Source organism: Stylophora pistillata, chromosome 8 (genome assembly GCF_964205215.1).
Source record: "Stylophora pistillata chromosome 8, jaStyPist1.2, whole genome shotgun sequence".
Taxonomy (NCBI): domain Eukaryota; kingdom Metazoa; phylum Cnidaria; class Anthozoa; order Scleractinia; family Pocilloporidae; genus Stylophora; species Stylophora pistillata.
This window is the reverse complement of record NC_142526.1, coordinates 13,506,325-13,519,391: the sequence shown is the minus strand read 5'-3', so window position 1 is coordinate 13,519,391 and position 13,067 is coordinate 13,506,325. Positions and strand designations below refer to the sequence as shown.

General features: G+C 37.7%; 1 protein-coding gene and 1 long non-coding RNA gene across 2 annotated transcripts in view; both read right to left on the bottom strand.

Annotated features, from left to right (window-relative positions):
* Positions 1-3,507: 3,507 nt before the first annotated feature.
* LOC148725064 (uncharacterized) overlaps positions 3,508-13,067 on the bottom strand; it is a 249,609-nt gene continuing 240,049 nt past the window's right edge. Inside the window, exon 2 of the long non-coding RNA XR_015990388.1 lies at positions 3,508-3,666. This is a non-coding gene — a long non-coding RNA (uncharacterized LOC148725064). The remainder of the gene's footprint in view (positions 3,667-13,067) is intronic.
* Positions 8,528-12,566, bottom strand: LOC111344014 (pyroglutamylated RF-amide peptide receptor-like). The gene is made up of 5 exons (XM_088729537.1): positions 12,457-12,566; positions 11,139-11,260; positions 10,686-10,956; positions 10,254-10,508; positions 8,528-9,868 (listed from the first exon to the last, which is right to left on the bottom strand). The coding sequence occupies exons 2-5, from the start codon at positions 11,249-11,251 to the stop codon at positions 9,590-9,592; spliced, it is 918 nt and encodes a 305-aa protein (XP_088585663.1). The 5' UTR covers positions 11,252-11,260; positions 12,457-12,566; the 3' UTR covers positions 8,528-9,589.

The window sequence follows — 13,067 nt, the reverse complement described above, 5'->3', positions numbered from 1 at the left end:
CCCTTGCAAGATGTGCACAGGAGCTGCACAATGTTTCTATGGTGATGTGCATGTCTTGATGTTGTGGCCTTCGTTAAAACAGTTATTGCATTCATAAGTGTTCTTAACTCTTTCATATCCTGCTGCTTCTAGGAACTGAATCCTGTTTTTCTTCAGAAACAGTTGCTGGAGGGCATCAACTCCTTTGTGATTTGTAGATCTGAAGAAATCTTTGGAAGCTCTATCGTTGTATTTTTCCAAGCCTTTTTGTGTGTAATATACTAATAGTATATTACTATACTAAAGAAAAAAATAAGGCCTTTGAGCGTGTTCAAAGGCGTGCCACCAAATTTATCTTGAAATGTGATTTAACTTATCCAGAACGTTTACTAAAATTAGGTCTTTTGCCTCTCGAGTTTAGATGGGAGGTTTTAGATTTATGTTTCTTTTTTAAATGTCTGAAGGGGCACATTGATTTTGACGTCCTATCATATGTTAGCTTCAAATCATATAAGTACGATATGAGGAACACAGAAGCCACACTTGCCAAGGGTCGCTTTAGAACCGATGTTTTTAAATTCTCATTTTTAATCGCATTGTGGATTTATGGAATGACCTGCCTGTAGCTATTAGGACAATTGATCGAGTATCATTGTTTAGTAAGAAAGTGAATCAGTTTAATTTTATATCAGTAAATTTAACTTAAGTAAGGGTAAATTTTTATAATTTTTGATTACGTATTGTTATTGCTATTTGTCTAAGTTAGTTTTTAAATTTTTGTATTATATCACAGGCAGTTTATTTAAAATAAGGAATCTAGAATTCTGTATAAACTGGCCTAATTACTCAGATATCTCTTTTTTATACTTGTATATATATTTAACTCCTTGTTTTTGTTTTTGTTTTGATTATCTGTGTAATTGAATTTGAGTAAATAAATAAATAAAAAAGTTTGCAATGTTGTGATAAAGTGACAGGAACTCAGGGACATGGCAATGAAGTGCGTGCAGGTGGGGAGTGACATCTTTTGCTTGATACACGTTGGGAAAGAGTTTAAACCATGTTTTGAGATCTCCTTTCAATTCAAGAATACTATCCTCAGATGTAAAATCTAGTTTGAAGTCACCAATTATGTCCATAAATTTTTTCCAGATCACTTGTACATCTTTGTTTTTGCTGCATTGAGGAAGAAGCATAGGAATATTTATGTGCTGAAAGAGTTTCAGTTTTTCTGGTCCCGTAAGATCTCTATATTCCAGCTTTTTACTGTCCTTGTTGATTCTAAAGTTAAAAGAGATCCTAATACTTTTGATTAATTCTTCGTAACCTGCCATGTGTTTATACTTGTCCCTTGGGAATCCATCAGAGAAGGTGTTTTTTTTTTTTTTTCAATAGCATCACTTCTTCTCAATTCTCTTATGAGCAAGTCAATTAAAACATCTGAAATCCTGAGAAAGAGGTGCAATGTGTCTATGATGACATGATCCATGGGTATAAAATCAAATAAAGGTTTTCCTTTACAGTTGAATTTTTTTGCAGTGGAGAACTTTGCTATTTCCTCAATGGTTCTAGCACCAAATGTGGGGTCATTAATTGACCACTTTTTACTTGTGTCCCACCGTTGCTGCCTGGGAAACTTGCACCACACACAAGCATAATCCTCATTTGCCCTGCCCAGACCACAGACCAGTGCTAAAAATTTCCAGTCCCCACCTAAAAAGAACTCAGGTTTATAGGTGCTGTTATTTATACTTATTTCATGTAAGTTTGACATTTCCATTCGAAGGTCTGCTAGGCTATCTCTTAGATTATCATATGTCTCTGTAGTTTTTATAACTGCAAGGACATAATTCCCTTTCTCGTCCATTGCCACCTCCTTTTCATTCAGAATGGTAAAGGTGAAGTTCACAACTGTAAGCCTCTTTCCAATATTCTTTCCATCACCACTAAGCTTGATTTTGATGTTTGTCCAGCTTTGATTTCTCAATTTTACTGAAGCCTTACAATATGCTCTTGTAAGGTTTCTGCAAATCCTAACTGAACACCCTCAGCAAATCCTAACCATAGTTAATAGAGGGGACTGGGTCCTAACTGAACACCCTCAGCAAATCCTAACCATAGTTAATAGAGGGGACTGGGTCCTAACTGAACACCCTCAGCATCCCCTGGAGTCGGTCTCAAGGCCCATTTGCTGTTTAGTTCATTGATTCGCTTCTTTATGGAATATGAATTTGGGACTTTCGTGGCAATTTCATGCCAGGCCTCTTTTGAAATATTGAACTTATCTTTCAGATAGAGCCACATATTGATATTGTCAAGGTCATCATTAGTTAGTTCCTTAGGATCAGTCTCTGTGAATTCCAGTTCTCCCTCTCCAACCAGATTGAAAGTTTCATACTGATGAGTATCAGTGTTAAAGACTTCAACTTTGGTGGCAACAAAACTGTATAGTCCAAGAAAGGACAGTGTAGTTTGGCACTCCTCCTTCAGCTGGTTTTTTACTCTCTTCTGATGGTGCTTGGAATACTCATCAAACCTTTTTTTAGCAGGGCCTCTACCTTTTTTACCATTTTTGATCACCTTTTTCACTATTTGCTTATTTTTTTCCTGTAAAAGGCCCCTTTCTTCTCAGCTGTCTCGAGAGTTTCCCGCGCTTTTTGATCAATGCGCAATCGTTTAGCTTTCTCCTGTACTAGCCATTCTTCTAAAGCTCTTTTCTCTCCCCTTAACCGATTGTTCTCATTTTTAAGCTGATGCACATCAACATCGTTATAATACATCTTAAATTGATACCGAGGACCCGTTTCCAGCTTGTTAAGAAGTGCATTCAATTGCCTTCCGCCACATTTGCTAGCTCTCTTGACTGCTTTTTGGAGACAGAATATTTTCTTTCTGAAGACCTCTAAAATTCGGTTATTGAGCATTATACCTCGTATACCTGATCGTTCAAATACCTTGCTTATAACAGCAGAGAGGACCGACTCATGGTTTTCTTTGTCATCTTTACCTTCCTTCGAAATTGTATAGATTAGTAGGCTGCAACAAAAATTCATTGGACGACATTTAGGGTAAAAACAGCAATCTAACCTGAAAAAAATGTATTTATTCCGACTCTTTCGGAAAATAACTTTACAAATCTTACTTTTTTTCTCGTAAGTAAACGATGGTAAATTAATACCCGAAGCGCTTTCCGAGCAACCCAATTCTTCTCCCACTGCTTTCACGCTTATAAAACAGGAAACGAGCAAAAGGAGGAAGGTGTGGCTGTTTTGACTAGCCATTTGGCGAGGTTCAATCTGCTCCTTGTTCGACAATTTACATATCAAAATATAGGAAATTTGTTCCTCTCTTTGATTTTCAATTTGCGTTTGCGTAAGAGAGAAATCGCCCAAGACTCCTTGCTCGGACTTGTTTTGACCACGAACGCCTTCTTAATTTTGACGGACCCGCTCGGGAAAAGGTGAAAATGACGAGGGAAAAACTTTACTTTGTAGTACGAAAATACACAAAATGGAAAGCCATGATATCATAGTTCAATATTACGGTGGTACATTGTTCACTTTGTATACAGAGAGTCGGCAAGATGATATGACATCCAAAAATCGCACTCGATTTGATTGGGCCGATGAAGTGGACGTGGTCACGAAATTCAGTAAGAGACTATTTGTACCCCGTGAGTTTGATATGCTGAATTATACAAGGAAGAAGCATGTTTCAGTGACCCGCACGATACCAAAACAAAGAAAGATAAAATACCTCTCTCAATTTGACCCTTTTCCGATAAACTGTTTCTTTCCAAGTAAATAAAAACATGTATTTCAGAATCCAATAACTATTTCCCTTAAATGTTTATTATGATTTTACTTCAATGCAAGCCAATAAGAGGAAGGGAGCATTGAGGGCTTGTAACCATCTGGTATAGCATTAAGTGATTCACGACTAAAAGAAGTTTATTTAAACAGTTTTTATTTTCCAAACAGATTTGAGTTAATTGTAAATTAATTCTAACGTACTTCTAAAGCTAATTGTAAACCTATTTTAATCATTACCTTTTGTTCATACTGCTTTATCTTAAGGTTACTTCCTACCTTCAGAGGCACAAAAAATCTTTTTTCGTTTTTTGGACTAGATTGAAGTTAAGACATTTTAACTAACGTTTACAAAAAAAAAATTTAAATCTCAAAAGGCGTCCGACTTATTTAGAAAAACGTATTTTCAAATAAAAGTTAATAAATCATGAAGGTGTCAGAACCTCAAAAATGGGCGAACACCCCCAGGGGAATATTCGCGGCAATTTCATATCATTTGCATATTTTTTTTACATCGTGCACATGACAAAATTCACACATGGAAGTTATCTGCTCGTGGAAAGCCTTTTCTCATGGATAAAAAACATAACTCAAACTCAAACTCAAACTCAAACTGGGGTAAAGAAAAAGAAAAAAACAGGCCCAAAGAAGAGAGAGATGGCAGCATTTTGTCCGAAAAAAAAAACAGTCCTTGTTTAAAGCGACAAAGGCTCTTGGTTTGGCTAGGAGCCTTCGACAAGCTCGGCATTCGCTGAAGATCATATCAGCTTAAAAATCAAAGTCAACACCACAGAAGGTTGTAAAACAAGATTCTTCATCAGATCTGACGAAACCGATGGAGAAAAAGAAGAATGCGACAGATTTACCCTTTCTGCCGCGGAATTTTCCTTCGCCGACTTTGTCCATTACTAAAAACGTGACTGCTACGCGATCCTTTTCCCGGGAAAATCTTGATCTATTGTCATTGACGCAAGGAGGTGTCGTCTTCTCATTGGTTTACGGTTTCAGGAGGCGAGATAATCTCCTGGTGTAGTGCTAGTTGTTTACAAATCTTTAGAAGCTAAAATCTCGCAATTGACTTTGAGAGGAATACATTCACTTTGAGGGAATTTACAGGGTATGTAGATTTGACCGATTTTCGTGAGATTTCGGCAACACATTCCTGAGATAATCACGAACAAAAGTGTGTCAGGAAATTTTGATATTTGAAATATTTTTTACCAGGTGTCCATTTACGCATCACACTACGCATTTTTTCGCTACTCTAACTTTAGACGCTAATATCAAGACAACCAATCAGAATATCGGAAAAGCCTGACACACTTTTGTTGATTGATGCCTTGTGAATGAGACTGTGTAGCCATTTTTCTCGTGCTGCAGGATCTGATACCCGAAAATTTAAGAGAAGGACCCTTGGTCGTTTCACGCCTTACCGGCTCCTGACACTTCCTTAATGAAAAAATCGCCTAAATTATATTTTTATCGTAAACTGCAATTATTAAGCTTTGTTTTGATGTATAGTTTGCTAGGGTTTTCTTCAAACTAGCGCGCGTACGAATTTTTTCCCGAAGGACATCCGCGAAGGTAGGAAGTAACCTTAAGAACTCCTTTTTTCCTTTTCTCTTCAGTGTAAAATTCTTTACTAATTCATGAGAGTTATGACTGATGAATAGGTAGTATTTGAGTCACGTGTTTACCTCTGTAAACCCCAATAGAAATCAACTGTATCAAAGCACGGGAAGGGTTGGAAAAGGTAGCAGAGAAAGGCGGGGATGAGGAATTATGAATTAATGGTATCATCCATAGGATTAATTTTCGTAAACATTTCTAACTCCCCTACTTAGTATGCTTAACTTTAATAAAGACAGGCCTTGGAAATTTGTGCAAAATTTATTAATCAAGCACTAGTTTGATAAAACAAAGAATAATAATCTGTATGTAGAATTTCATCTTTCTATTGTCTACATACAATCTAAACGATTACAAGCCTGCAAATATTGCTTTTTACATGAAGACTTACAGCAGAACCTTGCACCTAACTGATACAAACTGAATACAATGGAGCCAAACATCGATCATGCTGATGACTAACCTCATGGCACTTACGCTTTAAAAAACGAGGCTTCTTCTCCTTCAAATCTTATAGGCCGCCGTGAAAAGTTTCAGATAAACTTTCATCAAAAATAATGTAATTTTCTTTAAGAAAAATGTTGCAGAGCTTATGTAATCTGTGTTCGCCAGTTCGAAGACCGAAACCTTTTCCTAAATTAAAAAAAAGTATACATCAGTGACTTATCTAAAAATCCTCCAAGAATGCCCTTTCCCCACAATATCGCCTCTTCGTCTTCAGTTATTTCTTCGCGGGTGTCCATTTTGCACTTCTGGGCCACTCCATTCTTGGTTACACTATTCATCTACGCGTATAAAACTTTATACGAAACGTCGCGAACCGGCTATAATAAAATGATACAATTTTAAAAACAATTTAAATTTGTGCACTGAGACGCCGTCCACATTATACATTCAAAACACGTAACAGTTTACTACCCCCTTTTCAGATTTTTTGAGAATGTTTAATGTATCCTCTCCTCCCGTCTCACATAAATGAGAGTTAATGGCGCGAATTAACAGATAAAGCGAATTGGGCTGATAACGCTCTCTATTTTGCTTAGCAATGTCACAAACGAACTTGTTCAACCAAAAGCCGTTTAGCGTATTTGGCAACATTTGCTCCAGTGAAACTGTCCAATCTTGAACATCTTTGCATTTTAGATCGGCCACCACAACAACTTCTAACTTTGAACAGGTATTTTGCCGCCGCTGCTGCCATTCCATGAAGACTTTTCTACCCCATTTAGTGTTGTATTGTGTTGCTTTCGGAGTGGCTTCCGGCAATAGACTGATCTCTCCTTCTTTACTCTTTGGAGAGAGAAACCAACCAGTCATGTTTCGACGTCGAAAGCTTCATGGAAATGAATTGCTATAGTTCAGTGCTGAATATTTCCAAACTCGATCCTATGGAACAACTGCACGCCCAAGTGATTAACATTAGAGACGCAATCCATTGTCACGGTTTCATTTCACAAGTAAGATAAAATACTCGCGTCCGCCCTTTATGGGCTTTAAAATGGCTCGCTGCTAAATGTCTGTGAAGGGCTCCCGTTCCTATTTGTATCTATTACTTAAATTCGCAAACTAAAAACTACTGTTGAACTCATTTGCGATAATAAAGAAAACATCTGTTTCGCCATAAGCACAACCTGGACCGGATCACGGACAGGATCGCGAATGGATCACGAACTGGATCTTAAGTCAGAATGCCGATCGGAACGTAGAATCAAAAAAAAAAAAAAAAGGATAGAGAACATTATGAAAAAAACATATCAAACTCACGGGGTACAAATAGTCTCTTACTGAATTTCGTGATCACGCCCACTTCTTCGGCCCACTCAAATCGAGTGCGATTTTTGGATGTTATATTATCTTGCCGACTCTGTATAAAAAGTTAACAATGTACCACCGAAATATTGAACGATAATATCATGGCTTTCCATTTTGTGTATTTTCGTACTACAAAGTAAAGTTTTTCCCTCGTCATTTTCACCTTTTCCCGAGCGGGTCCGTCAAAATTAAGAAGGCGTTCGTGGTCAAAACAAGACCGAGCAAGGAGTCTTGGGCGATTTCTCTCTTACGCAAGCGCAAATTGAAAATGTACCGCCAAAATCAAAGAGAGGAACAAATTTCCTTTGTTTTGATATGCAAATTGTCGAACAAGGAGCAGATTGAACCTCGTCAAATGGCTAGTCAAAACAGCCACACCTTCCTCCTTTTGCCCGTTTCCTGTTTTATAAGCGTGAAAGCAGTGGGAGAAGAATCGGGTAGATCGGAAAGGGCTTCACCATCGTTTACTTACGAGATAGGCAAGTAAGAATTGTAAAGTTATTTTCCGAAAGAGTCGGAATAAATACATTTTTTCCAGGTTAGATTGCTGTTTTTACCCTAAACGTCGTTCAATAAATTTTTGTTGCAGCCTACTAATCTATACAATTTCGAAGGAAAATATTCAGATGCTTCACCGTCCCCGAAGGGGGTTCTGTCCTGGTGTACCGGTTCACAAGGGAATTACCATTGTTCTTTCTTTGTTTAGGAGTTATCGGTTAGCTATTGTGTATTGTTTGGTCTTTTGTATTGGCTCTTGTGAACCGGTACACGAGGACAGAACCCCGAAGGGTCTCCACTCATCGAAGCGTGTACTGTAGCCAATGTAGTGAATTTTCAGTCTCTTGTTGGGTTTGTCAACCTCCGTGACTTCAATATCATACAATTTTGTATCTTTTCTCTGTGAAATGACCTTTTTAACAGGGGTGTATGCTGAGTATTCGTTGCAGAATCGCTTTGGTTCTCTTATCTCTCTCTTTGGCTTGTCCGCCATTTTGAAAATTTGCTCAGGAGGGCATCTGGGTTAGCGGCCGCGCCAGGCTGGAACCGACAAAAACAAATGTCCATCGCAGTGGGGAAACAGTTTGATATGGTTAAATATTAATTTCAATCTCCCGATAATAACTTCTCTTCTCTGCGATCATAACTCTGTTTGTTGTGTTTTATCCGTTGAAGTTACATTAAAATTTGAATGGATAAAGTGATTTTGAGGTAACGTGTAAAAACAAAATCAAAGGATGCAATAACGTAAATTGCTCATGGTGGCATGCGCCATGCTGACACAAGACTTTAAGAAACTATTCTAGTAAGTGTGAATTTTATTTTGATTCTAACATTTTCACGAATTTACGGAAGTATCAAACGTGAAATAGGTATGAAAATGAGTAAATAAAGAAATGATAAAAGTTCCGGCACCAACGGCCTGGAGAAAACTGTATCATACCTTGATTAGATCGAACAAGAGTTCCCGATCGCATACATACATTGTAGCTCCTATTGCGTGCCTACATTTTGACGTCAACATCCGGGAAATCTGCCATGTGTTTGTCGAAAGAGAACTAGTTGTATTTGTATCGGTATATTTTGCTTCCGTATGATTCTTGTTGTTATTGGAAACCCAAAACTCGAAACAGTTGGTAATTTATTGTATTTTATTGTGCATCACGGTAAGGTGTAATTTCTGTTCGTAGAAAACCTGCCTTACAGTCAAATTTGGATATTTCCTCGATTCGATTATGGAAACATTTGTGGATTGTCATTGGAATCCCTGTTTATAAATGGTTGAGTTTTCGCTTTCGAGCATAATCTTAAAATACGTAATATACATACAATGATTTTTAACTTTATCTGAAGCGCTCATCATCACATTTCTGATCTTCTTTTAAAAACCTGTTGTCGTCATATGGTAAGTCATTATGCGACTCTTGGTTAACTGTAGGCTAGAAACAATCAGCCAATGGTATGAAGGACAAGAATCTTAAAGCTAGCACATTACGAGCTTTGGTCAGCTCTATGACCTCATAATAAGCATGCAACGTCATGATGATAATTCCCCGAAATAACGTGGAACGCAAGCTGACCTTTAATATTGTTCGATTTTATCCTTGAAACTGTGTCGGTGTTTCACTTGATTTCTTCTAAAACCATCTCAAGTTATCCTTGTAACAATTTTGTTCATTTGATATTCATGAGAAACTGTTAGTCCCGTAACATTTGTTAAAGGGACGTGTATCAAACTTAAGGGAGCCACGTCGTCCAAACTTTACCCCTTATGTGTCACCACTAGTTACTTTCCTATGTAAAATTACAAGCCTCTGGCATTCAATTGGTGTTTCACCTCTTTTTTCACTCGATCACAACGTTCACTCTACGAAACCGCTTTCCTCGTTAGAGCTGTGAGCAGAGCAAAATAATTTGAGTTTCTCCCTGAAACGCTCATTCAGCAGAGCATAAATATAGGGGTTGATGGCAGAGTTGAACATGAAGATGGTGTCAGAAACGACGTATGAGATTGAGCCAAATATAAAGATGTCAAAGTAGCTTAAGATGTAAATCAGCAATCCTGTGATCCAACAAGCTCCAAATAAGGCACTGACAGTGATCACACTCAGTGTGACTCGCTTCCTCACCTTTAGGACTCCCTGCAAGAGGAAAGCAAAAACAAACTTAAAGGGCGGTGGCTTTTGGCCTGACAGGCTGTTGAACTCCTAGGAGATCCTCAGAATCAGAAACAAACTTTGCCAAACCTACCCAGTCGTCATAATAACTCAACTGCTGTGATAGTAGGCCTTTCCCACTGCTTCTAGGATTATTTTTTGTCTCAAGGTATAAATCATATCCTGTTTTCCAATGATATTACAACACTAACTAGTTATTATTATTACCATTATTATTATTATTATTATTATCATAATTATCATTTGCCCACTAAAGAGTAGCATTGTATCGCACCAATGACTCTGATTAACTTGCTTTGAAAGGTCGCCGAGAAATCTAACATTTGATCATTTTAACCCAAAGTCCTACCTTTTGTTGATAGACGACTTCATTTTGCTCGTTTCGTTTGAACCACAAAATGTAAACAACTTTTGAATATACAGCAGTCATCACCAACAGAGGAATTAGAGCCAACAGTACCAGCCATATGGTGTCGTAGAGTGCACCCATCCACCGCTCGTGCCAGTTCCACTTACAGTTGCCAGTTGTTTTATCAAACGTTGCGACCAGGAAGATTGGTATGCTAAAAAGCGCTCCAATGATCCAACAGACGGGAATAATCACCTAAAATGTATCCCACAGAGGATATCTAACCCCACAGAGGGTTAGATACCTGCATACTCATTGTGAACAGGGTCTTTTCTCAACAAAAGACATAAGACAAATAAAAGGAACACGAACTAGAAATAAGACCTGTATTATTTTGTTGCGTGTGTGTTACAAATAATTCTGTTCACAAACCTTTACTTTCCGCGTGGTAAGTGTTACATTGCTACCAAAAGTACTTGTGACAGCGTAGAAGCGTTCAACTGATATGGCAACGAGGGTCAAAGAGGACGACGCTGCTCCAATCCAGGCGGCATTACCACCTGTGAGAATTATACAGAGCACTGACCCGATGGCTTCGTCTGGATGGATGAATGCTTTTTTCAGAATATGATTTGGTACTATGAATATCGCGAACACGATGTCTGAGACCGCCAGGTTGACGAGTAGGTAGTTGATGGGAGTCCTGCGGAATAAATGCTAATTATGCATTGTAAACATGAGTCATGTAGCTCTTCTTGCCCAATGCAGCTGATGACGAGAAATCCAAGTTTATATTTAGTTATATGTGGCTTGCAAATAGGGGTTTACCATTTTTATCACATCGGGTCTTATAAGAATGGCAAAGTTTTGACATATTTAGCACACCTCATTTCTCTATTTTTCTTTACGACGAGGCAGACCAGAAAGTTACCAGCGATGTTCACAGTGATGAGCAGCGCCAACATTGTTGTCACGGCAATGTCAGCTGGTTCGGACATTATTGGAGGCTGTCAATGACAAAAATAAATGTTTTCATGCCACCTGTCAAAGGAATCAACTATACTGTTTCTCCGTAACTTTTCATTTATCGTTTGAAAATTTTGTTCCCATCATTTCTTTGGCTTATCATTTGTGTGCTAAACGCTGTATGATTTCCGGTACAACCATCCTACTCAATGCCAAAGAATTAGCTTTTTAAAAATATGAAAACGATCACAATTAAACTACTAACAACAAGAGATAATTTTGACTTAAACTTCATAATTAACATCATAGATTTAACAAATCGACAGTGGTTTTGGGTGGTCTGTAGTTCTATCAACAACGATATTCGTCATCACACTGGTCAAAATACCGTGGGCTCGCGAGGCACAGCCGACTGAAACCGCGACAATTTTTTTTTTTAAATTTCTCTCCATATCAATTTAAATAACCACACAGCTGAGTTTGCTTTCAAAATAATTGACCTAAGGAATGGTGTGGTAATAATTAAAAATTGGAAAACATTTTCAAGCTCCCAAAATTGCCCGCGAAATGAGGAAAACTTGTCAAGCAACAAAAATTTCTATATACTTGGATAATTGATGAATTGATATCTGAAGTCAAAGCGCAGGCGCATTAAGAGGAAGTGTTCAAAATATAATGCGAAATGATATTAAGCTAAAAAGGATAATCCAAGCTTGCTGTTATACATTTCCAAATTCGTTCTCGATAGGTTTTGAGTCTTGCCGCCATTGCTGCAGGCATTATGTTATGTTGGCAGTTCGCAAATATTGGTCAAAGTACATAAACCTTCCAAAGCATCTCGAGAAAAGCATGGTGGGGTTTTTAAACATGATGTGACCTCAATTTGAAACTTAACGGCAGCGTTTGAATAGCTCAATGAATGCGAGCACCTGGTATTTGAATCGAAATCAGCATTTAAATGCTTCATTCTTTCCGCTTCTAAACTTCCCACAGTCAAACAACTCCTAACTATTGGCTAAAAAGTCGTCCTGAGGGTCTGCGGCAATTTACAGGTCCGTAGATACTTTACCCGGCCCCTTTCGTGCTAAAAAGTATTCTCGTTGTGTTACAATTGAAGTTTAGATATACTAAGTTGGTTGCTAGTTTGATTCTCTCGGCAGATTTTCAAACTGAACCCTTTATATCCAAACAAGGGATATTAAGTAGGCAATTTGTTCTATCGTCAATAAGTACTTACTTATTTTCGCTGACAGATAATGGTACCTTATGTATGAACCATCAAAATTATTCGTACAATTTCAACTTCTTACAAATCGAACAAAGCATGGTTGTTTCTTCAAGGCAAATAACTAACCAAATGCACTTTTCCCTTTTATATGTTCTATTTTAATTCTATTGTTCGGGAGCAGAGACGGAATATCATAGGCCCGAGGCTCTTTGCTTTGCCGCTCAGCTATTTAAGTAATTAAATGCAAATTAACTATAACAAACTGTTCGCATTTTCAACCTTTATTTTGAGTAAAAATCGTTCGGTTCGGGATTGACAAATGAAATAAGTGCAGTATGTAACTTAGATAAGTTACGATACTATCCTTTAGTTGTTTGAAGAAGTAATACCCCAGTATGGCGTGCCTTTCAGTCGATATTGAGACTATTTTGACATGTGATGCATTATCTAAACTTGTTATCTATATGGCCACATCATACTTAGGATTTTTAATGGCCATTTACGTTCGCTTTTTATCAAAGGTTATTACTTGTTCATCTCTCGCTATAACTGAATCAACATACGTTTTGCTTCGTATCAAGCATTTGACAGTTTCATAAACACCGGGTGTTTTCTATTAT